This window comes from Mycteria americana, chromosome 3, assembly GCF_035582795.1.
Source record: "Mycteria americana isolate JAX WOST 10 ecotype Jacksonville Zoo and Gardens chromosome 3, USCA_MyAme_1.0, whole genome shotgun sequence".
Lineage (NCBI taxonomy): Eukaryota > Metazoa > Chordata > Aves > Ciconiiformes > Ciconiidae > Mycteria > Mycteria americana.
In genome coordinates, this window is record NC_134367.1 from 84,631,158 (window position 1) to 84,657,035 (window position 25,878).

At 38.7% G+C, this 25,878-nt stretch overlaps 1 protein-coding gene across 2 annotated transcripts in view; it reads right to left on the reverse strand.

The window, feature by feature from the left end:
• TARBP1 (tRNA guanosine 2 -O-methyltransferase TARBP1) overlaps positions 1–24,153 on the reverse strand; it is a 39,054-nt gene extending 14,901 nt beyond the window's left edge. Inside the window, exons 1-17 of one of the 2 annotated variants that reach the window (XM_075495908.1) lie at positions 23,285–24,153; positions 23,101–23,198; positions 22,127–22,196; positions 21,109–21,257; positions 19,926–19,978; positions 17,964–18,061; positions 16,561–16,696; positions 15,421–15,517; positions 14,465–14,554; positions 12,577–12,715; positions 10,712–10,808; positions 10,243–10,418; positions 6,929–7,026; positions 4,658–4,819; positions 2,851–3,044; positions 1,902–2,157; positions 1,629–1,817 (exon numbers count right to left, since the gene is read on the reverse strand). In XM_075495908.1, coding sequence (XP_075352023.1) covers positions 1,629–1,817; positions 1,902–2,157; positions 2,851–3,044; positions 4,658–4,819; positions 6,929–7,026; positions 10,243–10,418; positions 10,712–10,808; positions 12,577–12,715; positions 14,465–14,554; positions 15,421–15,517; positions 16,561–16,696; positions 17,964–18,061; positions 19,926–19,978; positions 21,109–21,257; positions 22,127–22,196; positions 23,101–23,198; positions 23,285–24,128 — 2,946 coding nt within the window. In that variant the 5' untranslated portion in view covers positions 24,129–24,153. The remainder of the gene's footprint in view (positions 1–1,628; positions 1,818–1,901; positions 2,158–2,850; positions 3,045–4,657; positions 4,820–6,928; positions 7,027–10,242; positions 10,419–10,711; positions 10,809–12,576; positions 12,716–14,464; positions 14,555–15,420; positions 15,518–16,560; positions 16,697–17,963; positions 18,062–19,925; positions 19,979–21,108; positions 21,258–22,126; positions 22,197–23,100; positions 23,199–23,284) is intronic. The other variant, XM_075495909.1, reaches the window with a different exon arrangement.
• Positions 24,154–25,878: the final 1,725 nt, after the last annotated feature.

Genomic DNA, 25,878 nt, shown 5'->3' on the forward strand with positions numbered 1-25,878 from the left:
CAGATGCCCTTTGTTGAGTACAGGAGACCTTCATTACCTCCTTGATGCCTGCTGTCATGGTATGTCCCACTGCAGACAATGGGATAGCTGTCACACAGACTCAAGACTCTCAACATTGGCAAAATACACCCTACATAATGCTTGAAATACTAATGCTGAAGTTAAGACAGTAATTCTAAAAATTTAAACAAATTTTAAGATGAAAGAAAAATTAAAAACTAACTATAGCTCATCATTTACAACACTGAGCATACAATTATCCATTACAGATATCCATTAAAAGAAAAAGCTAACCGATTCCTAGAACTGAAGAGATATTTCGCCATCTTTGCATACGTATCTTATTTTGGCTTGAGTCCACATGAAGACTACAAATGCGAAGTGTTATCTACTGTTTAAAATAGATGACAGTAACATTCCTTTGAAGCAAGTTTTCAAGAAGAGCAAAGAGAAAATAAATGGGACTCTATTTTAAGATACTTAAGGCCAATATGGAGATATCATAGCAATTTTAAATTGGTAGGAAGTGTCCATTTTTCTATATTTTATTAAAAAATCATTTTGGAGTGTCTGGGCTGAAAATAAAGCTGAGACATTTGCTATTATCTACAGTTAGGAGTGTGACACCAGGTCAGAGCTACTTATGGCGACTTCAAAGCAAAATTGCAACCCCTCCTAGTATGATTTCTGTGCTAAATGCAAAGCAGCACATGAGACCGTAAGTCTAGGCATAGTCTAAGCATACGTATATACTGGTAACTAATTTATAATGTATTACTGCTCTGGTAAAAGTCTTGCAGTCATTGTGAACTGTTCTGCACAAACATTTAATTGATGCTCAGAGGCAAAAAAGCAAAAAACCCAAGAAAGGTTATTTAGAAAAGAAATAGTAAAGAACTTTCCAGTGTATAAAGCCAAGATAAACCAACATCCCAGTACTGAATGCAGTTTTAGTGACTCAAAATGAAAAGAGAATACCATGACATATGCAAGAACTTTTAGAGTACAGGAAACTGCATTCATCTTACAAAAAGAGTAAAAATTATTTTTTTATCTTCTTAACTATGTAGGCAGCTCTACCATGCAGTATTAAATTGAACTCTAAGGTGACTATGATTTTTATGTTTTCTACACCTGGACACTCAGAAAAAAAAAATACCCTTTAAAGAAGCAGTTGGCTTATTCAATAGCATCTATTAAAGTTTTGAACGGTTCTAACTTTTCATTTGAGAAAGTATTTTCATAAATCCTGAACTATTAGAAACAGGCATAATTTTTCCAGAATATTAACAGTTTGTGACAGTTTAGGTAGCAAATCCTGAACAAAACACTCAAGATGAAGTGCATAATGTAAAAATAAAATAAAGACCAAAAAACTTGTTTTGCTGAATACAGAAGATACTGAACGTTCTGAAAAATCAAAGAAATAGTACTTTTCATTTTGTGTTACAAGAACAAACAATATATTTGTTTATTCTCAGGTCTTTTGTCTTAACACTCTCAAAGTAGTACCTTTTTGGAAGTGAAAAATTCATGACAATAGCTGAAGGGAAAATAAGAAGTAAAATACATTTTTAGATCCAGATAAAATCTGTGTTCACTTCCCAAAAAAGAATTCTTAAACTGACCTCTTTTATTTTGGCATATGCTTTATCCTTTGCACTTGCAGCAACAGCTAGAACCTCAGTATCAAAGATGAACTGAACAAAAGCTTTTAGATTGGACCAAAATATTAGCTGTGTGTTGCTCAAAGAGGATATAATTTTCCAAGCCAAATCAAATGCTTCTATGCAGAGAGACTCTGCTGAGTCCAGAAGCTGAAAACAAAGAGAAGAAACTGTTACATTTGGCAAAACACAACCCCAAAACTACTAATATCATGCAGTTGTTTTATCTTTTACCTTGGGAACAAGGACTTTCATGCAGTCAAACACAGGTAAAACTTGGTCTGAAGGAAGAATAGTTAGAGCTTCTAATGCAGACTCTAGAATTTTTCTTGACCTTTCAACTGTAGATAATGACATTTCTGAATTTTCTTCATACCCTTGAGCCAGTGTTGGAAATGAATTTAAAATGAAACGAAGGCAAATCCACTGGTCACGAACATACCGTGCAACAATTTTCCCCCATCCTTGTGATGTTGTTTCTTCACATAAGCTGTAAGGAGAGTATTATTCTTAAATATATATATTGTATTAATTTATCCTGCACATTCCTACTCCACCAGGAACAGCTTAACTGCACAAACTCACTATACTTCGAGATGCTAGAATTTACACAGGCTCAAGGGGAGACTGGACAAGTTCACGGAAAAGAAATCTACAAATAAAGTTTTTTAAACACAGAAAAATGAGTTCTGGGCTCAGGCAGTCTCATTAGTCATAAACATCTGGCAGAGTATTCAATGGAAACATCACTATATGCTGGCTGTCTTTTTTTGTTAACCAAGTATGTGGGTTTTGGCCCTCAGGCCTGCTCTGGGCTTCCCTTCCCCAACAGTAAAATAATTTCCATTTAAACTGGCTTGCATACATGCCACGGCTTTGTGCAGTGTATATATATTTAAGCTGGCATAAGAATAAGCAATGTTCAAAGCTAGCTCTGGCTTCATAGCACTGGAGGACTGAGCAAAAGAACCTTTGGTCTGATCAATTACAGCTGCTTTAATGTTCTAAAACGTGAATGTTAAGAAAAAGAGCAACTGAATGAATAGTTTGTGTTCAGAATTCTTCATTTTTACCTTGGCAAAAACTTATCAAAGAAAAGAATAGGAAAAACCAGCATCTTAAGCACTGCTCCATGCTAATCAAATTTATTCTGGAGAATTACTGAAGCTGTAGCAAGACTCACCTACTTTTTTCTTCAATATAAGATGGCTTCTTTAATACTTCATTGAATTGAGAAAAGGAAATAAATCTCTTCAGGGCATCCACAGAAGGCAGAGATTCGAGGTGTGCTTCAGGTTTCCGATCCATTATCTCACAAACTGCTGTAAGTGAAGCCATGCTAGCTACTTTTTTAATCTGTTCTTTAAGCTTTGGCTCCTAATTAAAACCAAATCATACATGAACAAACATGCACCGATTTCTTCTAATACGATACAAATAACCTACTGATACATTTGACAATCCTCCTATTAGTATCACCTCAGACATCATAAGGTAGCAACTCTGCATCCTTCTACTTCCTTATTTTCTTACCCTATGCATAACATAGCTTTGCTTGGCTGGGTCAGTCCAATCCATCACAACTTGCAAGCGTTGAAAAGAGTATCAGTCTTGCAAATTACAGTCACTTAATGAATAAGCGCAGGCGCCTAGCTCAACTATGATGGAACACTTCTATCTTGCCAGGTAGCAGTTTATATATACTGCTGGATAGAAATTAGAAAAAAAAGATGTGGGTCCACGTAGTCAGAAACCCAGTGCAACAAGACAGGTGAAATTTGGAATACCACATGCTAACTATTCCAAGAGGCTAAAAGGTCACAACACCTACTGTGATTATTTTACGTGATAAATGCATATATTCAGAGAGGCATGAAATAAGAAGTTACAATTTTAAAAAGTCAATAAGCATATAGTTCCCCCAATAGTATCAAAAGCTCAATGTTATTTGAATATCTTCAGGTTACTTTCAGCTGTCTAGAGCACAGAAAAGATTTCTCTCATCTGTAATTACTCTGCATTTTCTTTTTTCTTCTTAAACTAAACATGTATTATATGTGCAACTGAAGAAATCATCGTGAGAATATAATTCCACTGAATTCAAAAGTTGGTAGAGGCCCCCAGTGAACACTAAGTTTGAACCATAAGTTTACTTTGAAGTTACTGGAATAAGTACGTAATTCACATAACCAAAGGAAAACAGAAAAATTAAGTCTTGCTTTTTGTTTCCTGAGAAAAGTAAACCTAGCAAATCAAATCTTTTTAATGTGTTAACTGTTCTTGATCAATAATTCAACCCCAAAAATAAAGAAGATTATACTGCCCAACAAATCTTAATTTAAATCTCCTTCTTTTATAGAAGCTATTCATTTTTCTTTACCTTTGGAAAATACATCTATTTCAGATATACTAGCCTAATACATACAACTATGGAACAACGAACATAACTACATGAAAAAGCCAAAGCAATACTACGTTCTGGAATTTTTCTCTGTATGTTCCAGCTTGGAAATTCAACAGATCATTAATACAAAAAGCGTTTTCATTTAACAGTAACTTCCTCAGTAAGATTGGTTCATATTTGAGGAAAAAGCTTTTGAGTACACATAGTCCATTATTACACCTAAAGTTTTACTTTAGCTATATAGACTTCTAAAAAATGTAATATAAGAAAACAAAAGTACTAAAAATCTTAGCTACAGATATTTTACATTAACATTACACTGCCAGCTAAAAACACGTGAGTTAGGAAATATATAGACACATACATATTCATGTAAACGTTTAATTATTTTATTATATATTTATATTAATATGTATAAAAATATATTTATAATATAAATAGTTGTACATTAAGTTGTATTTATAGTATGTTTATATAATTATTTCTATATAATAGAAATATTATATAAGCATCACAAATAAAATATTTTAATATTTACTGGTTTAGTTTATATTAATATTTATGGTTATAAATAATGTTAAATTACCTCTTCACAATTTCTCTGCTGAAGATTACAAATAGACGCATTTGTCAGGGACAAAATAAAATTCTTGATAGATGGTACTTTCTTCCAGCTGACTTGCAAGCACAAATTCACTATCTCTGGAATTAAAGCTAAGTATAGATCACAACGATCCAGATCGCCAACCTAACAATGAGGAAACAAAGGTAAAATGAAGCATTAAGACGAGGAAACTTAAACTGAAAAGAAAGAAAACTAATAGTAACAATGATAGCAGAAGGAAAACAACAGCAGTCATTGCAGTTGTACAACCTTTTATTTAATTTTTGGTGGGGTTTTTTTTGTTTTTGTTTGTTTGTTTGTTTTGTTTTGTTGGGTTTTTTTTATTATTATTTTTATTTTTAAAATCTTTTCGTCTTACAGGTTCTTTTAGTTTTAGGGCTCTGGAGCATGCCTTAGAAGAGACAGTGTGAAATTCTGAAGGAAATCTCCACTTCTTTTAATTGGTAAGTTTACTTAACTTCCCTTCCTGGGCCCCAAGTAATGCCATATAAAAACATCTGAGCTAGCCTGAGTATCAGAAGCAGTGTTCAAAGCCAACTCGGTTATCAGCCCACAGCACAGCACTGCACCCTGTACACACTCAACTGTGCACCTTGCACTTTTTCCCCAGCTACATTTTATCTCATGGCTATATCTTCCTTGTTCTATGGATTTTTATTCTCCTCTTGTATTTGCAACTTTCCTCCGCATATCATAAAAAACACCCTCCTATAAAGCCATGCACTCAAGGAACTGCATGAAGAACTTTTCCTTCTTTAGTTTTGAGAGAAAATACACCTTTGAATTTTCACTTACCTCCAGAAGCTGTTCTCCCGATTCACCTCTAACTTTCGCTTTGACACAGGACCACTTCTCTCATTGATCTTCCATCACACTCACATTTTGGGGACTGTCCACTACTGGATTTATTTTCTTTCTTTGCATTTCCCCTTCAATTTGTACTTTCCATACTGTTTCTGAGAAAGTACCCCAGAGCCCCATGCTTCTCTCCAAGTTTCCACCTTTGCAGAAATACATGCTTTCTTTTCCCCTCCAACTTCCAGACTTTTTTCATTCTCCCAAACACAAGAAGCAAATTTGACTTCTGTTCATTATCATTTCTGTACACTTGTCCATATAGCCTTCTCCATGAAGCCTGAACTGGTCGTCTTTTCTAAACTCACTCTTCACTAAATAATTCTAAAAAGGCCACTTTACATTTTGTCCATCTCCTCATTACAGCCACCTCTTCCTTTCCGATCTTCTCCCTTCTTCCCAATAGTCTATCCAAACACAGTCTACTAAATTAACAATCTTTAAACTGACGTCCTCTCTTTAAATCTCTGTTTTGGTTTTCTGCCTTTTACAATATAAAATTAAAGTTGACACAATTAAAGGTTACAATTAAAAGAATTGTGAAGATCTTAGAACTTTTCATTTTCTCTTACTCCATATCCTTTCTGTTGAAACTCCTAATCTATTTTTACCTTGCTTTCAAAGTTCCTACTTCGGATTTTGTTGAGCTTTTGAGTTTTGAGAATTAGTCTCCTTTTTAAGTTCCACCAATCCCTCTTTCTCAAGTCTGTTTTCTTTCAAAAATAACATCATTCTCCTCATCAACATTACATTCTAATTCCTCTTTCTCCATCTGGAAACATCTGTAAATATTTTGCTTTACGTGTCTTGTGTCTATTTACATATGACTGAAAGCTCTTTACAGAAGGAAACGTACTCTCTTTCTAAAAAGCAGTGCATTTCTTTCATACCTTTAACAGGGTATTTTTAAAGAAGTCAAACTCCTCTACCATCAAGCCATTTTGCTTCAAAAGTCACAGGTTTCTTTGGGGTATGAACTTAAACACTAGCCACAGCAAAGAGCAAACAGTGGAAGATAGTCAATAAAGATGTTAACCAGGCTCAGTACTAAAAGTCTCCAAACATCTTTGTTCACAACCTAACTAGCAGATATGGCACAGTATGATATGATACTCATGATTTCTTACTATATGATTTATTTAGATTTGAGAAGAAAAAAGGAATATGGACTACAGACACTAAACACTACTTGTCAAGACACCTTTTTTTTTTTCTCTCTGTATTCTTACTGTGCCCATTCAAAAAAAGTTAACAGAAGTGTTTCTATGCAAATTGACTTTCTAGGTGTTTAAAGATTTGATATGAAAACTAGAAACACTGGCAAATCAAATTAACAAGCAAAACCACACCAAAGTATGTCTCATATTAATTACTTACAGTGCTTAACTCGTTTGTAGTAAGCCGTCGGAGAACAAATTCAAGAATACTCTCCACGGGTGTCATTAGAGATTTCTGGATAAAAAACAATACCCCATCTATGTGAAGAGAAAAAAAAAAAAAAGTGTATTAACATACAGAAATACACTTTCCTTAAGAAATTTATTATATCATGCAGATTTAATTAAGTTAAAGTTATACAGTAATAAGTATTCAAATACCTAAGAATACTTTAAAACAGCTCTGTACTCTTTAGCAGTATAAGCCATAGGGCTGAAAGAATGAAACCAGATGATATTCTTTCCTGAGATCTATCACAAATTAGTAAACCAAAACCCACACAAAACCAGAAGACCAAACCATAATTTTCCAACTTTTAATGCACACTTTCATCCTATTCCCAACCTCTGCACAAACAGCTTATTAATGAACTTACTTTTTAATAAAAGTTTCCATATCCAGCAATTATTGTATGTGAGAAAAATACAGATATCCATTTCTAATATTTACAGAAGTGAAAACTGGTTTTTGGTTGGTTTTTTTTTTTTTTTTTTAGAAGTAATTCAGCTTTGGATATAGAGTAATCTTACATGATTTCAGTCAAATAGCTTCCTGGCTTAACATCGTAAACAAAAATGCAAGGTTATAACAAAAAACGCAGTACTTTCTCTAAGAAAAGGCTAGGCTACAAAGTATACTACACGTGCATAGCTTTTCACAAATGACAAGACAGAAGTTTATTACACAAGGCACGTAGGTCACTCTGGTAAAATGTATTTAACCACAAGCACACTTAAATCTGTGCTTCAAGGGTAAGGGCTAGCTGAAAGCCAAAGAAGTAACGTATCAATATGAAAATGGAGTTAAAATACTCTGCATGATCATCTTGTTCTAAAAATATCAGTCATTAGTTTCAGTATTTAGGAGAGTTACCCAGAGGTTATATCTGCTGTTTTTTTCTGGAGTTGACCCTGAGTTACATTTCATGTAGCAAAATTATTATGAAATGGAAGACCTTCAAAAGGTATAAATATAAATGGACATATTTCCAGAAGTTCCAAATCTATATTGTACTTTCAATGTTCTCTATTAAAATGGCTCATTGGACTGCATTTCTAATGCTTAATTTGTTTAGAACAAACAGTTTAACTATGTCAGATTATTATCACATTTCATTGTAAGTCTCAAACCACTAAAACAGCTTTGCAATTAAGATTCAGAAATTCTTCAGACAAACGTGTAAGACAGTAAAATCCAATTTACTACCAGTGGCTCTGTAATACTATAAAAAAAATAATTAGCAAAACCTTACTATTTAAAATAGTGAAGTCTAACAACAGTACAGACAGCAAAACCCGTAGAAAAATGCTGCTACTTTCTGCATGCATTGCAGACATGTCTATCCCCATTAAAGTACCCTTAAATAAAACACTTCCCAAATGTTACTATTTTTGTTTTACAAGCTTAAATTCCTTTCTTCTTCCCTCCCATGTTATCATTTTCCATTTGACAGAACAGGACTTTTCACCTCCTCTGTAATCAACATGGAAACAAAACTTCTGTATTTGACAGCATTACTCTTCCTGCCCCTCAACACTCTCAATTCACAGCTGCAGAAGCAAGACTTACTACTTGGCTCTCCTGTGCAGGAGAGGAAGAAGCACGAAAACATTGTAGGAAATAATACGAGAAAAGGAAAGCAGTCCTTGTTTAACTTAACACAAAAAGACATAATGTTACAAGTCCAATTCCGAAAGCCTCTTGAAAGACTCTACCGACGATGAGCTGCACTGGAGTACCTATGGAGCTGTTCAAAAGGATGGCGACACTGATGCTCAGCTTTGCCATGCCTCACGAACTCTGTTAGCAGAACTTAACACGCTAAGTCAGGCATCAAAATTCCCAAAGCAGGAGCAATCAATTCCATCTACATTAGCAAGCACATAAGGAAATAAGGCACACAAGGAAATTATCTACAAAGTTAAATTCTTGATACTAAAAACCTATCATGCATTCACATGTGTTTTGTAGGGTTCCGCTTCAGGCTTGTTCTAGCCTCATGCTGTAGACTGAATGCACCCAGGCAGCTGGGGCACATCTTCCAGTTTAGTTTCAGCTGAAGGAATCCAATTCAGCAGTCAGAGACTGTCCCACAATATGAACTTTAAGAGCCTGCATAATTAGTGCTCAATATTTCAGTCAAACAGCTAAAATTCGAAACTGGGGGTGAATGTATAAAGCACTTTTTAAAATGAGGGTAAGCATTTACTTCAGGGCTGCATTTAGACATCTTTATGAAACCTGGATGCAGAACCTGAAATAATTTTTTTCATGTAAGAGCCTAGATCTGTGGCCCCTGCATCAAAACTACTCTTGTACTCCATGTTATAAAAGCACTGAAAAAAAATCCCCAAATAATCCGGGGAAGCAGAAACCAAATGCCAAGATCCCTTTTGTTCCAGTTCAGCATCCTAATTCATGAAAATAATATTGCAATTTTTCATTTGCTCTCAGGAAAAGAAATATAGGTCTATTCTGGCTACAAATTGACCGAGTTCTAACAAAAGGAGTAGTAAGGACTCCATAGCTTTTGTTCAGACACTCCTGAAAGATCTACAAGTTAAAGCACTCAATCTGTGGGGGGCCAAAACCCCGGGACAGTCAGATCAGCAGGCTTGAGCTTAAGTGGGTACCTCTTAACCTCCTTGCTTCTAACCAAGGTCAAACTAAAGCAAGTCAGTTAAGCATGCCTACTGAAATCATGCCTAATACTGTGAAATAATCAGAAGCATCCTGTCTTTTGCAGTCTAAACAGCGTTAGTCGAGACAAAATTACCTACCAGTCAACTCAGAAAACAGTATGTCTAGCAGAATCACTTCATGCTCTCAGGGAAGGCTCTGGCTGAACCTGTGGCAACTAAGCAGGTTACGCTGGGTTTCTGTGCTAACTTCTTTCTGAACTGAATGATTTATGGAATCCATACGTTGGCAAAGAACAGGCCTATAAATATTTGTATTACGGTCACACTCTCCAAATTTTAACTAACAGCTAGTCTAATCCTAATGGATAACAACTGCTTTCTCAAAAGCCTTTCACACTCTCAATTCCCAGTCCTTGGGACACCTTCAGAAGAACTCCTGTAGGATTGGACCCACAGCTCAATTTCAGAACAGATATGCCAGACTGTCAACTTGTACATTTACCACTTCCAGGCTAGTATTAATTTGACAACATAGCCTTAAAACAGTAAGCACCTTAGTTTTAGTTAGACTATAATTAATATAAGACACAGTATACTGAAGATATCACTAACCATCTTGCGTATTGGAACATTTTAACGAACGGGTCTGCAATAACTTCAAGAGAAGCTGTAGGCTTTTATCTGTTTTCAGTGTTGGTATGTAAGCATTACTGCCAAGTTTCATCAAGACATCCAGAAGAGGGTTCAAGAAAGCCTCTAGTTCAATCCATTCTATGTTGCTTTTTCCACTACACAAAAACAAAAATTAAAAAGAAAGTCTTCTTCTGAGTATCTGCCTTAAGTGCTGAAGTCACTTACGGAAATAAATAGGACACGTTTCCAAGTCACTTAAGTATCTTTAGACATGTTACCCAGTATGTTTGCAGCAAGAGTTGGACAAGGTCTAAGGAATGATTAGGCTGACCGAAAGTCTACAGAGAAAAATGGACAAATTCCTGACTTGATCAGGCTTGTACTGGATCCTTCAGGAGTGAGGGGGTTGAAAAAGAGAGATGTGTAAAATAAGATATTTCATACTTACCTGTATTTATTCCTCATCTGCTCCACGTCTGCAGCCAACAGAATCATTGTTGCGACAAGCTTAGCTTCAAACCAGTCAGGCATAAAGCAATTTTCTCCTGATTAAAGATATTTTAAGGTTTCCACAGTATTTAAAAAATGCCTTCATATTAATTTTTAAAACTTTTGTTTTTATAACCTATTAAAATAAATTAGTAGTATAACAACCATTAATGCTAACAAAAATATTACTACTATTTTTTTGCATTCTTTTATCTAGATATAAACTAAACTCAAACACAACTGCTTTTCCTTTATGCCTCAAAGAGGCTGATCTCATTGGCCTCTAGGATTAAATCAATTTTAGGCAATGTGATATATTATGTAGTAGCATATATTATGTAGTAGCTCCCAATAGACTTTTCTATTGCATTTAAAAACACATTAGCATATTCAAATGAAGTTAACCACGAACATAATTCCACTATGCTTCGTCAGAAACATCAGCTGTGGTTTTGACCATCTAAAAGTTATATGAAGAACTAAAACTATTCTGTCAAAAAAATAAAAAAACCTAGCTGAAGTTTCTCTTTTTATCGATCTTTTATGCAAGACTACATCATCATACTTATAAAATTGTTTCTTAAATAGTACTACATAAGCTGGTTTTAGGGTTTTTTGACTGGTATGTTTTTGGCTTTGGGAGTTTAGAAAGCAAAACGCACTTTGGAGGTCCAGTTCAAGCAGCTGGACATGGTTGATTTTTTTTCTCTCCACAGAGCTGCTTAGAAGCTAATATTTGTATCAAACCAGGAAATTACAGCATCACTTTTTAGAAGTGAAACACAGATGCTTGCCATGGAATTACAGATAATATAGACCAAGGACTAAACAGACATTTCAGGAAGGAGAGATCTGCCAAAATTTTTAGCAAAGCATTTACCTTGGAGTATCAATAGACAAGATTTGCTTGCAACTTTTCTAACCATAAGACAATCAAGTGAAGTTTCCCAGGCTGCAGGAAGCTTCTGAACCCATTTATCATTAGCAAATTCTGGCTTAGCTTTTATATCTTCTCTATCTATAATATTAAAAAAATGTTCAGTTTTGACTTTTGACATTATAAAACTATATAAAATTTGATATGATTGCAGTACTTAAGTAGCAAATAAGTGAGTACCACACAAAAGTTAAAGTATTCAAAAAGTCAATTTGCCATTCCTTTCAATGTTTCTGAAAGCAAATTCTAAACTAAAGTTATAGTAATTTAAAATGTGGCAATGAAGAAAGAAGTCCCTTCAGAATTTATCTGCATACAGCAGATATTACAGCATACAAAGATTATACAGCATACAAAGAACCTTCCTTTGTTATAATGCGTGGCAGCTCATCTGCTGCAAGCGGTCCAAGATCAAAAGAACATCACTACGCAGGAAGGCGTGTAATGAGCTGCCGAGCTGCGTAACTATATGGCATCTCTCTCCACAAATATACTTGGTCATTTTGCAGAGCCCTGCTGAGAAGGGCTACAGAACCTGTATCTATTCACATTCCCTTGTGCTTTCCTCTGCCCCCATACTCTACCATTTTCACACACCACCAAAAAAGTAACAAAAGAAATCTAACGGACAAGCATCAGTGCAGCATTAAAATTGAGTATTAAGGCTTAACTTCCAATTAATACTGCAGGACTCTATTTTATGAAGGAAAACTGGAATTAGAAAATAAAGTTCAAACTTAAGAATCATAAATACCACAAATTAGGTAGAATTTGAATAGGTACAATATAAATAAACAAACAGCTCTTCTAAAATACAAAGAATTTTTGTATTTTTTTTGTTTACATTATCTTCAAAATCTTTTTCTATTAATAAACATTTAACTTACTTTCAGATGCTGGTGTCTTAACATACTCTCCCACAAGACTGCGTACATATTGACATAATGATGATGTCTCTTGATGTTCAAGATCAGAGGTTATAGGCTTTCTGAAGCATCTGTCATTCACTTGCAACCACCTGCAAAGCTAAATTAAAACCAGTATGTTACTGTTTAACCATACCTGCCAGCTCTGTACTGACATTACCAACATAACAGTACACTAAAGCACTGTTAAATACAAGCCGTAATATCAACAAATCCACACCATGAGGGGTATTAACTGTATCTACCTTGAGGCTTAGCAGACTGTTCCCCTCTAACATCAAAAAAGGTTCTTCCAGAGAGTAATTCAGAATATGCAAAAAAAAGATTATTGGTACCAATACAAGAAAAAACCTAGCTCTTAAAAATAAGCAAGACTAGTAAAAATTCCCTTATCTCAAAAGGACTTTTCACAGCCAAGTGTTACCTAGTGAGAGCCGCATTTTTTTTTTAAACTTTTATGCCAAGAATCAACAGAATAGGATGCAAAGCGCAGCATACAGAACAAGAAGACACTATGAAAAAAATAATTTATTGTTATATGGCTGTACAACAAACCAAAGTTATGGCTACGTATTCAGTTGGCTCCAGTATATCCTATATATAAAATGATTTCTTCTTTGAGGCTTTTTCATAGCATTTTGCATCTTGCAAAGACATAAAACATACATCCTCTGGAAATTTAAAGTTTACAATCTCGCACTACATGGTAGGCACATTTTTCCCTTTGATACTACCCTGTTATTCCTACCAGTGCTGGGTTCATCCAAACAACATGCACAGAGGCAGTTCTTACACAAATTTTTTGGCCCATATACTGACCCATTCAGAGAGTCTCAGGATCCACATTATCTTGGACAGTAATTTCAGAACTAAAAGAATGGAAAACATGCACCATACTAGCAGACTATCCCTCTTAAGATAGAGCAAACTTACAAAATAGTGTTCTTTTCCATTAAATGAAATTTTACAACAGATAGTTGAGGGCAAATGAGAAGGAAGTAGCCACAAAGAGAATATATATAATATACAGAAATAACTGCCTGGAGAATCCAATGAGCAAGAGCAGCTTCAGCTGAGGATGTTACATCCACCTGGTATCCTTAATAAAAGTAGAGAGAGAAGCCCAAGCCATGGCTCTGTGGATTCCCTAAGATGCCCTGCTTCACACTCTCTCCATGAAGTTACCAACCACCTAGAGGAGCAAGCATGAATCCCTGATGAGAGAGATTACAGATACTAGTTCAGGCTTACCAATGGTCATTTTAGTTCCTATAATCTTGGCAAAGGATGCAGAAGACTAGGACTGTGATGAACACACAGAAGTCTCTTAAACGACCAGTATTCAGGGACAAAAAGTCTGAGCAAGACCTGATTCTTGTTTGCATTTCAATATGGTTACACCCAACAGCTGCAATACCGAGCTGAACTCTAGGAAACACCAACTGGGGCATACAAGCTCTGAAGGAGTTCAAAAAAACCTCTGCCTCAAGAAAGACCTTTTTCTTCTGCAGAATTGAGAATTTCTGCATGAAGAAAGAAAAAGTCCTATTTTTCTCTCTCTTACCCTACCTTCAACCACTCAGAATTCTTCCACTTTGAATCTGCTGAATAATTTGTTTAGGGTTAACATTAATCCCTCTATAGAATTTAAAATAAATACATACATAAAACAAAATCACAGCTTTCAAGTGAAACATAAATCCATCAGGATGCCACATCCAGAAATTCCAGAATGTACCAATGCAAAAGTAGCTAACTATTTAAATATTAAATTAGCAATAATAAATCACGCATTTGTATAGGTATTTTAAAAATGTTTGATGAACATAAAACAAGCTCCAGGTCTCACCTCCATCCATAACATAGTATCTCTCCTTAGGGACTCCTCTGGTCTAAGGGACAGAAGAAAGCTTGAAACTTCTGGGAGAGACACTTTCTCCTGAAGAAATTAATCAAGATACAATAGTTGCCAACATAATATACAACAGATAACATCTATATAACGACTCAAGAAGTTTGCTGTCATCTGGCAAAAGTTTCAGAAAAAGAAACTGACTTTTTCCTTTCCATGACAAGACTCACTCTTGCATCTTTTGGACCAACTTATCTTTACCAAGGAACACAATTTAATTTTCCCAAGTATTAAAATGTATCTAAAAGTTAACGAACTAGAAGAATAGTGCTATTCACTGATGACACCTTTTAAATGAATGTACAAAAATGAGTAGGAGTCAACAATAAGTACTATTTCTGTATTTCCAAAAGGAAATTATGCTCAGACAAGTTTATAGCCATAACACGCAACATGAAGACAGTCTATACTCATCTAGAAAGTAAGCTTGTTGCAAGACAACCAAAACATGAATACTTTGACTACTGAATAATTAAGGTCTTGCTATTTCAACATTAATGGTAGTTTTAGCATTCTGGTATTATGAATACTTTTATTCTCTTACGTATTTCAGAAAAGTCCATTTAGTTTCTATCTGTTAAAAGCTGAGTTTATACTCAGCTATCGTAATAGGATAATATTCCATAACTACTGCATGAAAACCCTAGAAGAAAACATCAACTAATAAAAGGTAATGAAAAAAATACATCTTATGAAAACCAAAGTTAACAGAAGCATACCCACACTTACATAGTACAATTTTTTTAAGTAGTCACTAAAAAAATTGCAAATCCAGCAAAATCAGTTGTTCCATGTTGTATTTAGCAGTTTTTTGAATCTTGTTTACCCTGTAAAAGCGTTAGTGTATTTCTATTACACCAGGAAGTAAAAAAAAACCCCAAAACTAAACTCACCACATCTGTCAAATGCATAGCTGTTTGAAGAAGATAGCACTGAGCAGCTCCACGCAACAAAATCTGATGTGTAATCATAGTACACTGGAGGACATCTCTGGAAAGAAGAAAAATATCCACTGTAGAAAACACGCACTTAGGAAGTTTAAACATTTTCATATATTTGCTAATTATTAACCATTTTCAATGTATTAGATGGCATTTAACAAACATATTATACTATTTATACTACAATCATTGCCTGCGCAGACAGCATACGATCTGGAACCAAGACTACTGCTATACGTACTTTCAAAAACTGGTATTAAAACTTGGATAAGCATATACCTGACAAGATTAAACGGGGGGGGGGTGGGGGAGACACCAAAACAAAAACGAAAGGAACAATCCCCACGATCACATCAGTTCAAACTGATAATTTAATATTTGCATTTCTACCTGTAACAAATATAGAAATAAAATGTTTGCCATCAAATTCTCACTCTAGCACAAAACTGAAAGAAACTTGCAATGATCTTTTATCAGCAGAGGCATGTCTGACTTTCTTTTGCCCTTTTTTTTGGTAAACTACTTTTATCCAATATTCCTTCAACCACCAGTAAGATTTTCTTTCAAAGCTCAAATTCGATTGAACTGGAAAAATTACTGATTTTAAGTGGCTCTAGGAAGTGAAAGCAGACAGGAAACATCAGTGTGACTATGGACAATACACATGCCAAGAACTTTTACCCAGCCTTTTATTTACAAGTCTTTCAGTTTTCAATTTTGTGGGCTGTCCCCTGATATAGCCTCAACTGCCATTAAACAAGGTTTTAATGTAATAAGAAGAGAAGGAAGAAGTTTGACCTCAGTTAGGAAGTATGGAAGACCAGGGAAAAGTGATGCCAAAAAGAGGAGTGACAACGAAGGACTGAAATACAAAACACTCATTTTTCAAGTCACACAGAGATATAAATACATTGGTTCTTAAATTGCTTTCCTCTGTGAATTAGACATAAATGAGACAGAACCTTCCATTCCCATGCACAGCCATCACATCCTCCCAGAAGTAACAAACATGAATGAAATCCTGGCTCTCCAGATGTTCAGCACATTTCTTTACAAGAAGTCTGTAAGAACACAATGCAGTGTACATTTTACCTTAAAGCATGAAGTCCTTCAGTGCCCAGTACTTTACACACAGGGATATATGCCAGAGCCATAGAGAGAAACAAAATGGGAACAGCACACCAATGCCTACTTGTCATCTTCTGAATAAATTTTAACAGGAAACTACCTTAAAACAAAAGTAAACAAAACAATCCAGAGTGATTTCTTGTTCTCCAATGCATTTAAATGACACAGACCCCAGCAGGAGTATGTTATGATTGTTTCTGAAAATTAAATGAAAGACAAAAGAATAGTTTCCTAATTATTTCAATGAAAAAAGTACGTTCCAAAGAAGTCTGTCAGTAAGGTAATATGATAAGGAGATAACCAGGAATAAACTAAATTTTGGCTTTGGTGATCTGCATTAATCACCATATTCGGTAATGGAATTTTAACTCTGATTGTTTCGAGTACTAGACAATGCCTTTTTTAAGCTACTACTCAGTCCATGTGATGGCAGACCAAAGTACACAGCGATTCAACCAGTTTCATGGATGCTGGCATGGCCAAAGCAAGCCTCAACAAGACACCACAGTTACAATTTTTAGAAGCAGGTCACCCAGTCTCAGGGTTGCTAATCACGGACCCTCCATTTGGTGATAAAATATATGCCTTGGGACAGGGCAGATAAATAGGGCATCTATGGCATTACAAACATGTAAGGTGTTTCCTACCAGAATATGTACCTGCAGATGCAGGATACTGAACAGAGCTGGTTCTACCCCTATTTAATCCAATTAGACCAGATATTAAATTCTGGTCTGTCAAAAGTTGCTCGTCCTTTTCAGCCTACGCTAACAGCAAAGTTTGGAAGAATCTCAGAAATCTTCCTCCATCCAACCTCACAATAAAAGAATCCTTACTCAGCTTCAGACTTGGACTGGCTCTTTTGAATGCTTAACTACACAGGTTATGACTAAAAAAGTCTGGCAGATAGGTTAAAAAAACCCACCCAACAACAAAACCAAACCCAAACAAAAAAACCCACACCAAGACCCCTCAAAACCCCCAAAACAAACACACAAAAAGAATAGTTCTAAAGATTTTGCTCGGTACAATATTATCTACACTGACAAATAAAAAAGAAAGAATCTGCAAATACTGTTCACCTTCAGAACTTAGGAGTTTGCTTGGGTTTTTTAATAAAAACAGGAAGTCTGCTTCAGTTTGCCCCAAAAACAATTTTGTAGCTTAATACTGCAGCATCCCTCAAAGCCTCTGAAGACCTCTCTCTTCTCTGGAAACTCCACTGCCACAAGAGGAACTACTCCTTTTTTCTCTCAAGTAATGTAGAAAAATAGTGGTAAATGTTTACAAGAGATACGGAAAATAGGTCCATAGTTTTTATTTGGTTTCTTTATTTAAAAAAAGATAAAGGTGAAATTGAAACATACCTTTTTGTTCCTCTGGAAGAAGCATGAGATAAGTAGCCAAAAACTTCTGTAGCTTTATTCCCAAAGGAGGACAGGCTCCCATTAACTGACCTGGTGTCCTGTTGGGTTTTAAAACATCAAATACACAACTGGCATGTTAACAGCTACAAGTAGGATTGTGCCTAAACAAAAACAAAAGTGCAGTTCAGTGGTTACTTCACTGCAGAGATTGCTCCAACAGGCCACAGAGATGGAGTGCATCAGCTCGCATCCTCCGCTTATCCCAGTATTCCAGCGGCACCCAGCAAACACACAGAGGGTGGGGACAGTCACAACAGCATGACTCTCCCCCGCCTAGACCTACAAGGACATGGTGACGGCACGCTCCAGCATTCAAGCGCAGCCTCAAGTCAAGTTACTCAGGCCTGAGAGCATCTTACACTGAGCCCTCAGTACGAAACGGCACTGTCAGTTCAACCCCGTGCCCGCACCCACAGAATGACACGGGCCTCCGGGAGCGGGTTGCCAAGGCCCTCGGGACAAGATCAGTGGTACGCAGCAGGGACGTGACCAGTCTGATCTAGAGAACAGCAAAGACAAATTACCTACACAAGTGTGCTAGGGAGCAAGATTATGAAGTCAGTATAAACAAAACTACCAACCAGCACAAAAGGTTTTAAGTAGAGATGCAAGAAACACTCCATGAGACCAACAGAGACAACCTGTGTTCTATCAGGAGTCTCAGGATCCTGGTTATCAAGGATTAGCATCAGTCAGTCATGAGATTTTACAGTTTTCTCTCATACAGCCTGACATTAACCGAAACAACTCTGTATATTCTGGGTATACTCGAGCATGCACCCTCCTCTACATATCCCAACACTTTCACCAGAAATACAGAAGCTAAGAGAGAAAATTATGAAGCATCGATCCAACACAGCCCTAGCATACACACCGAAACACTCAGCACTTGCTTCAACTTCTGACTTCCCATCAGTGTATGCCCATGGAAAGCACACCACAGCCAGCTAATTGAGATGAGAAACACACAACTGCTGTGAGAGCCCAGAGAGGTCACATTTGTCCTGTTATGTTTAGATGAAACAACCTATTTTGACTACACTATATCCAGAATCACACAATACAAACTGATCACCAGTTTAATAAGCGACAGTCACATTTTTTCCCCCACATCTTCAATTTTTTTTTAAAAAAAGTGCATAAATAGACAGCGTCAACTTTTCTAGCTGCCTAACAAGGTCAGCCAGTCAAGGCTCCTCCAACAACGTTCTGAACTGAGTTTCAGATCGCTAGCTGAATCACCCAAGCCATTGCCTCTGGCATAATGCTGAGGGCATGAAGTGCATTCAGCACTTTATTCCCCATTCTCAGTACTCTCCATGCAACTAGCACAAAGGACTGAATGCCATCAGCACACTGAATGTGTTGCTACACCTCAAACTTTTATCTGTTCTTTATGTATTTATACCAAGGGAGGCCACTGTCATCTGTCAACCTCAAACAGTCTCCTGTGAAAAAGTATTAATCTCCCAGAAGATAATCCGGCACCGTTGAAAAAACACTTTATCAGTTATGAATTGGCAACAATTAGAGCAGCCCTTTCTTTCTGTATGGCAAGAAAATAGCAAAGTATTTTTTTTATCTTCTCAAGTTACTCATTTATCATATCTCACTTCATTTCCAAATTAGTATTTCAACACCAAGTGTAAAACAGGACCTTGAGGCATCCCTTTGTTGCTATTACTAGGATAAAATTGAACCTACTTCATCTTACTCACAGCCACCCACCTTTCCTGAAAAACTCTTTACTTGTTAGGGAGTTGAGCAACACCATTTTTTTATTAACGTGTTTTCCTTTATCCAAGACCTTACCCACCCAAACCAGTATTACTAGAATACATTTCCAATAATCGATATATTTACTTAAGGAAAAAAAAAAAATAAAAAAAATCAGTGGCTTACCTGCTATAGAGGGAACTTTCTGAGAGGGCATCCATTAACGGCCCAATAACAAACTGGTAAAAGGAAACAAGAACAATGGCTAAATGCACACTTGCAAGGCACTGTTACATAGAGGCTAACTAGACTTATTTCACCAGACCTTAAAAGGACAGACAGAGTCAGAAATTAGAGAACAGTCTTGCTAGTAGTTACCAGTAGGAGCAAAAAGAGGAGGAAACTAAAAAGAAGGAGGAGCAGGAGAATAAACAAGAAAAACTACTTTTTCCACTAGGTACATTTCAGAGCATTGTGAGAGGTGCAGGCAAGTAAGAAATCCTTTTGGGAAACAGATGGAGTACAGATGTTTAAACATGAAATAAAAGAAAGACTAGGGGCCAACACAAGTAGAAAGATTTAGGGTGTGTTTTAAGGTTGACTGGATTTCAAGTCAGTCATCAAGATGCTGACTTAATTTGTATAAATCAGAAATGTTAACCTCTGAGGGCAATGCTCCTTCTATGAAGGAGAGAAGGAAGAAATAATAGTACAACATAGATCATTCCTTACTAAGGTGTAGGCTGGTTGGGGAGTCAACCTACAAACAACATTAATAAAAAAAATTAAGAACTTTAAACTTACAATATTTCTTCCCACATATGGAATATTTTAAAGTGTGGATTTTAATGGGATACAGCAATATACTGATTATACTACAGAGACATTCACCTCCTCACAGGGTTACCTAGCAATGGATCTTCAAAATCCATCCTTGAGTAGGAGACACTATGCACAGACCTGAAGTCTGTTGACCAGGTTTATCCAAGACTGTTCAATCAATTAATATTAATTAATAATTTTGGAAAAGTTCAGGGGGCTCTGAAAATCTGAAGCATCAATCACCCCTCTGAGAATTTCAATTCTGGTAACAAATTTCGATAAATTGGGAGCCAACTTTAATTAGAGAGCATTAGTTTGAAATACAGGAATGAATGACTACACTCAAAAACGCATTCCCTCTAGCCAGGCCATTTTTCAAGTAATTATATATTTGACTCTTACAAATATTGCTATCACTTGCACACCTACATAAGATGGTATTTTTACAGAACGTGTCTAATTCCAACACTACTGTGGCAATTAGTATTAAGATATATCACAAATTAGAATGTCTGTTTATTCTGGCAAGTAACAGTAACACCCTTACCTCCGAAAAACCAAGTGAATTTGGAAGATGCTTTGTTTCATAAAGCTCCAGAAAATGAAGAATGCCTTCCTTCGTCAATGTTTTATTCTCACTCTCAAACATTCGTTTATAGATGCACATGTGCCATGATGGGTGAAACAACCAACAACCTGTTGCAAAAGCAAATTCTTCTAAACTGACACAGAAATGACAGTGATGCATTAACATACTAACACACAACATACTGACATTCTGGACAACAGCATAGTCAATTCACAAGACATTTCAAAACTATGATTATAGCTACTAGATTTATAAAAGTACCCTGCTAAATCTCCAATTAAAAAACAAATGTTTATTAACATGGCTTTCAAAACTTACCCTCTAAATTTTAGTAAGTTACAAATTAAAAACAAATGCAAAACCCACATCCTTTTTCCTGCAACTCTCCTCATCTCAACATTGTAATCACCTGCAACACTTTCACACTAACAGTCTTCCCACTTTACAAATCTCTGAACTTCTAACATCTTGCACTACCTAATTAGATGTGTTCCATTTTGCCCTACAAAAGATGACATCACATCCTTCACCAGGCTGTCTCACCACTCATTTTATTTCTTCTCTCCCCACTTCCAGGGAGGGACTTGTGCAGGTAACTTGGCTCATATGACTCACCCCAAGAATCTCTGGCTTTGTTTTATTTTCACATTAGCTTAAGTAAAACAAAACATAGTGGAAAAGGACCATTTATCTGGGTTTGCTGACAGAAAAAAATATTTCACGATAACATAATAAGCAATAAGCATATGCTAGGATTTCTTCTTGTTGCATCTCAGAGCAGAGCGGCACTGCCTGTGCATGTTTGCCCAGCAACCTATGTATATAGCAAACCCACAAAAAGTGGATTAGCCACCCAGAAAAACAGCTAATCTGAGAAACAAAACATAACAAAAAGCTGCTACTAAAACAGTAAAGAAAAAAAGTGTGACTTAGCTGCCTAATATTTAGGAGATGTTTCAGAAAAGTTACGTCTTACCTTTTTCCCCTGATATAGCATGTTCATACAAACTGTTCAGTTTTGGTAATACTGGCTTTATGACATGGATCTGAAATGCAAATCAGATGTAATATAAGTAGTCAGTTTTTATCTCAAGCCTAAGAACTGGCACGTAGTCAGGGGCAAGAATTTACTATCAACAGCATTAATATAGTAATTGACAATATAACTGCATTTAAATAAACCTGCAATGCCTGTGCAACTGATCCCAGCACTTGGTATGTAACACTCAATCGTAGGTTAGCACAGAAGAAAAACTGATACTTCTGTGCTACTGTATCATAAGAACAATACTTCCTAATAACCAACCATTCTATTCATCAAAAGTATAATAAAACAGCACACGTCTCCAAAATTAAACATTTTGGTAAGTATTACTTCTCTCAGTTACAGGACAATTATGTACAAATAAAGTAACTACAGAGATACTCATGACTAATAGTTACCACCACACCACCAGACAATTACAGAAGCCTCAAGTCAAGAAGAATCTTTCTGCCAAGTACACTGGACGCTGAGTCAAACTCGGTGATTTTCATCCAAGGCCACAAGTGCTTTACTACAGCAGGACTATGCAGATGTGGCCCCCCCCCTACTGAAAAGAGGTTAAGCTAAGTAAGCTGCAATAGCCTGATTTTCACTAGGAAACGGGTTACCCGTGGTCTTGCAATAAGCTGCAATCCAGGGCTTGCTTTCTTAGTTCCATCCACTGCTTTAACCAGAATTATTCCAAAGACAGAGAAGAGTTTTGAATTTATTCCAAATGAATTACACGTGCTGTATTTTAAATATCTAGAATGCGAAATAAAAATATTCCTGTCAAGGCTTACTCAGATACCCTCAACCACCAAAACTGGAGATATTTTACCCGATAAAAGCACGTACAGTACCGGTGCCACAAGTGACGTATCACATACCAACTGTGCCCAGCGTAGATTTTACGGTGCTCCTACCTGGTTTCCTTCCAAAGTTTCCATTACCAAAATGTACGTCTCCCAAAACTGCAGAAGCTTCTCGTTCTTCTCAGCAGACCACCAAAACAGACTCGATTCTAACAAGAAAACAGAAGGAGCTTCTGCCCGCCGTTCGGCCCGGGTGGAGCCGCACGCCCCGCTCCCGCCCCCCGCCCCGCCGTACCGTCTCCGCCGTCGGTGGGGCAGCGCAGCTCGGCGCGCTGGCCGCCGCTGAGGTCCAGGGCTCGCTTCAGCAGGTAGCGGGCCCGCTTCCGGCACAGCCCGTCCCGCTCGGTCAGCCCCTCCTGCACCACCCGCCAGAACCGCGGGCACAGCCGCGCGTCCGGCCCCGAGCCCGGCGGGCCCCGCGGCAGCAGCGCGTCGGCCAGGGCGCTCAGCGCCAGCAGCGCCCGCCCGGCCCGCGGCGGCCCGCCGGCGCCCAGCAGCCCCTCCCAGACGCCCCGCAGGGCCGCCCCGTTGCCGCCCAGCGCCGGCAGCAGCCGCCCGGCCACCAGCGCCGCCGCCGCCTCGCCCTCGCCCTCCTCCCGCACCAGCGCCAGCGCCGCCGCCACGCACCGCGCCACCAGCGCCGGCTCCTCCAGCCGCGGCGCCGCCGCCACCAGCGCCTCCACCGCCGCCTCCGCGCCCGCCCCGCCGCCCGCCGCCGCCAGCTCCGCCAGGGCGTCGCGGGCCAGCCGCGCCGCCAGCGGCGCCCCGCACAGCTGCACGCAGTGCCGCAGCGCGCCCCGCGCCGCCCGCGCCAGCCGCAGCCGCTCCCCGCACCCCCCCGCCGCCGCCCCCTCCCCGCCGCGCAGCAGCGGCCGGCACCGCTCCAGCGCCACCTCCCAGGCGGCCCGCCGCAGCGCCTCGGCCTCGGCCGGCGGCGGCGGGCCGCCCGCCGCCAGGCGCTGGAGCAGGAGGCGCAGCGCCTCCGCGCGCTCGGCGGAGAGCGGCGCGCAGACGGCCCGCAGCAGCGCGCAGGGGTCCCCGCAGCGGGACAGCAGCGCCTCGGCCAGCACCACCTCCATGCTGCGGGGGGAGAGAGCCGAGCGCCGCGCCTGCGCAGGCGGGGGCGGGCGGGGCCCGGCCGGCCGGCCCGCCCGTGCGCGGCCAACGGCGGCGCCTGGCCCTCTGCGCGGCGCTGAGGGGAGGCGGCGGCAGGCGGGCGGCGAGGCGGGAGGCGGGCGGCGAGGCGGGCGCCGCCGGCCCCTCGGGTGTGCGACGGGCAGGTCCCCGGGTCGGTAGTAGGTCGCGCTAGCTTTGTGGCTGTCGTGCGAGGGCTGGGGAGAAGGCGTCCGGAAGGCTCTGGTTTCTGGGGTCGCGCCGGGCCGTGTACCCCCACAGGCCTGCACATGCACGGCTGTGTGTATCCGTATGGATGTTCCCAGTGTCTTGGCTGCTAAGCAGAGCTTGATCCCCTTGCGTGTTCTCACGGGCTGAGCACAGGAGGGCCTAACAGAGGCATCTTGGGTGTCAGCGCCAAGTTTGAGGGGGTGAAGTTCCTTCATTGCGTGTCTCAGAAACTCTCTTTACGCTTCACGCGCATTGCAACACAAGATCAAGCAGCAGTCATGCACAAAATGCTCAGTCTTTCCATCTGTTGGGCTTGTGCCAATATATATATGTTGGCACATATGCCAATATATGGCCAATATAAATGGTTGAAACCAGCCTATGTTGTCATTACAGCATCCCAGAAGTCTACCTGAATGCCCTGCGTCCGCCTCAAAAAGAGACCGGAGGCGTTCTGGGCGCTGCTGTTAGCTTGTTACAAGGGTCCGGGCCACAGGCACTGGGGCCAGAGAACAGCTCTCAGGCAGTTTAATGTACTAGTGCAGCCAAAGCGTAACTAAGAAAAGCAACCTGATTGCCAGTAAATGTAAATTCACTACACAAGATTACAATTCCATTGAAAAAAAGTTAGAGATCCGCACATCAAAAATGGTGGCAAACCACTCTCCTAGAAGACATGGTCATAGGAAAGGGCAAACCTGGAACCTTCTGTTCCTGCGAAAGCAAGGGACAGCAAATTCCCTGCACAGCAGCACGGGTACAACATGGTTTCCAATGGGTATGGGAGTTCCCTGGGCTAAGCCGTAGTTCTTAGGCGTCTAATGAAGGAGAAAGACTTACTGAAAGTTTTCAGTGTGAGCTCCCACTTGATCACTCTCTCCAAATCACATGAGTACAGTCTCCCCTTTTCCCAGCTATCCATTTTCCCCAGACTTTATTAGAAATTTGTTGTCTTTGAGAGTCTACCGATTGCAAAATGGCTGAAGCTTCTTACTAGAATTGGACCTGTAGTATGACTATATGTGTGATTTCTTTTTCTAGAAAAAAAAGGTGGAAAGGAATTATTTCAAACCTGCTAGCTAGCACAGTTTCCGTATGCCTTACCACTCTGCATGTGTTCAGTTACATATAAAATACAGAATCAAGAAAAAGCTCAAGAAAACTTTTCAAACTGATACATTTACTTAAATGTAAAGTAAAACCTAGTTCTTTGTTTCACATGCAGAAAAACATTTTTCAGAGGAGGAATGAGTACAATGTAAGTAAATAGGGTGCTTACAATTGAAATGTCTTTCATGCCATCATATATTCTGTTTGCTTTTCCATTTGATCTGATGTCTTTAGTAATTCTTCCATTTCTTACTTATAGCATGCAGTCTGATGAATTGTGGATGTTTCTTTTATCAGGCTTGAACAAGCGCCAAGCAGGGTATCCCTATCTACAATCTTACTCTTCCCTTCCAGGCACCTATAAGACTTAACTAA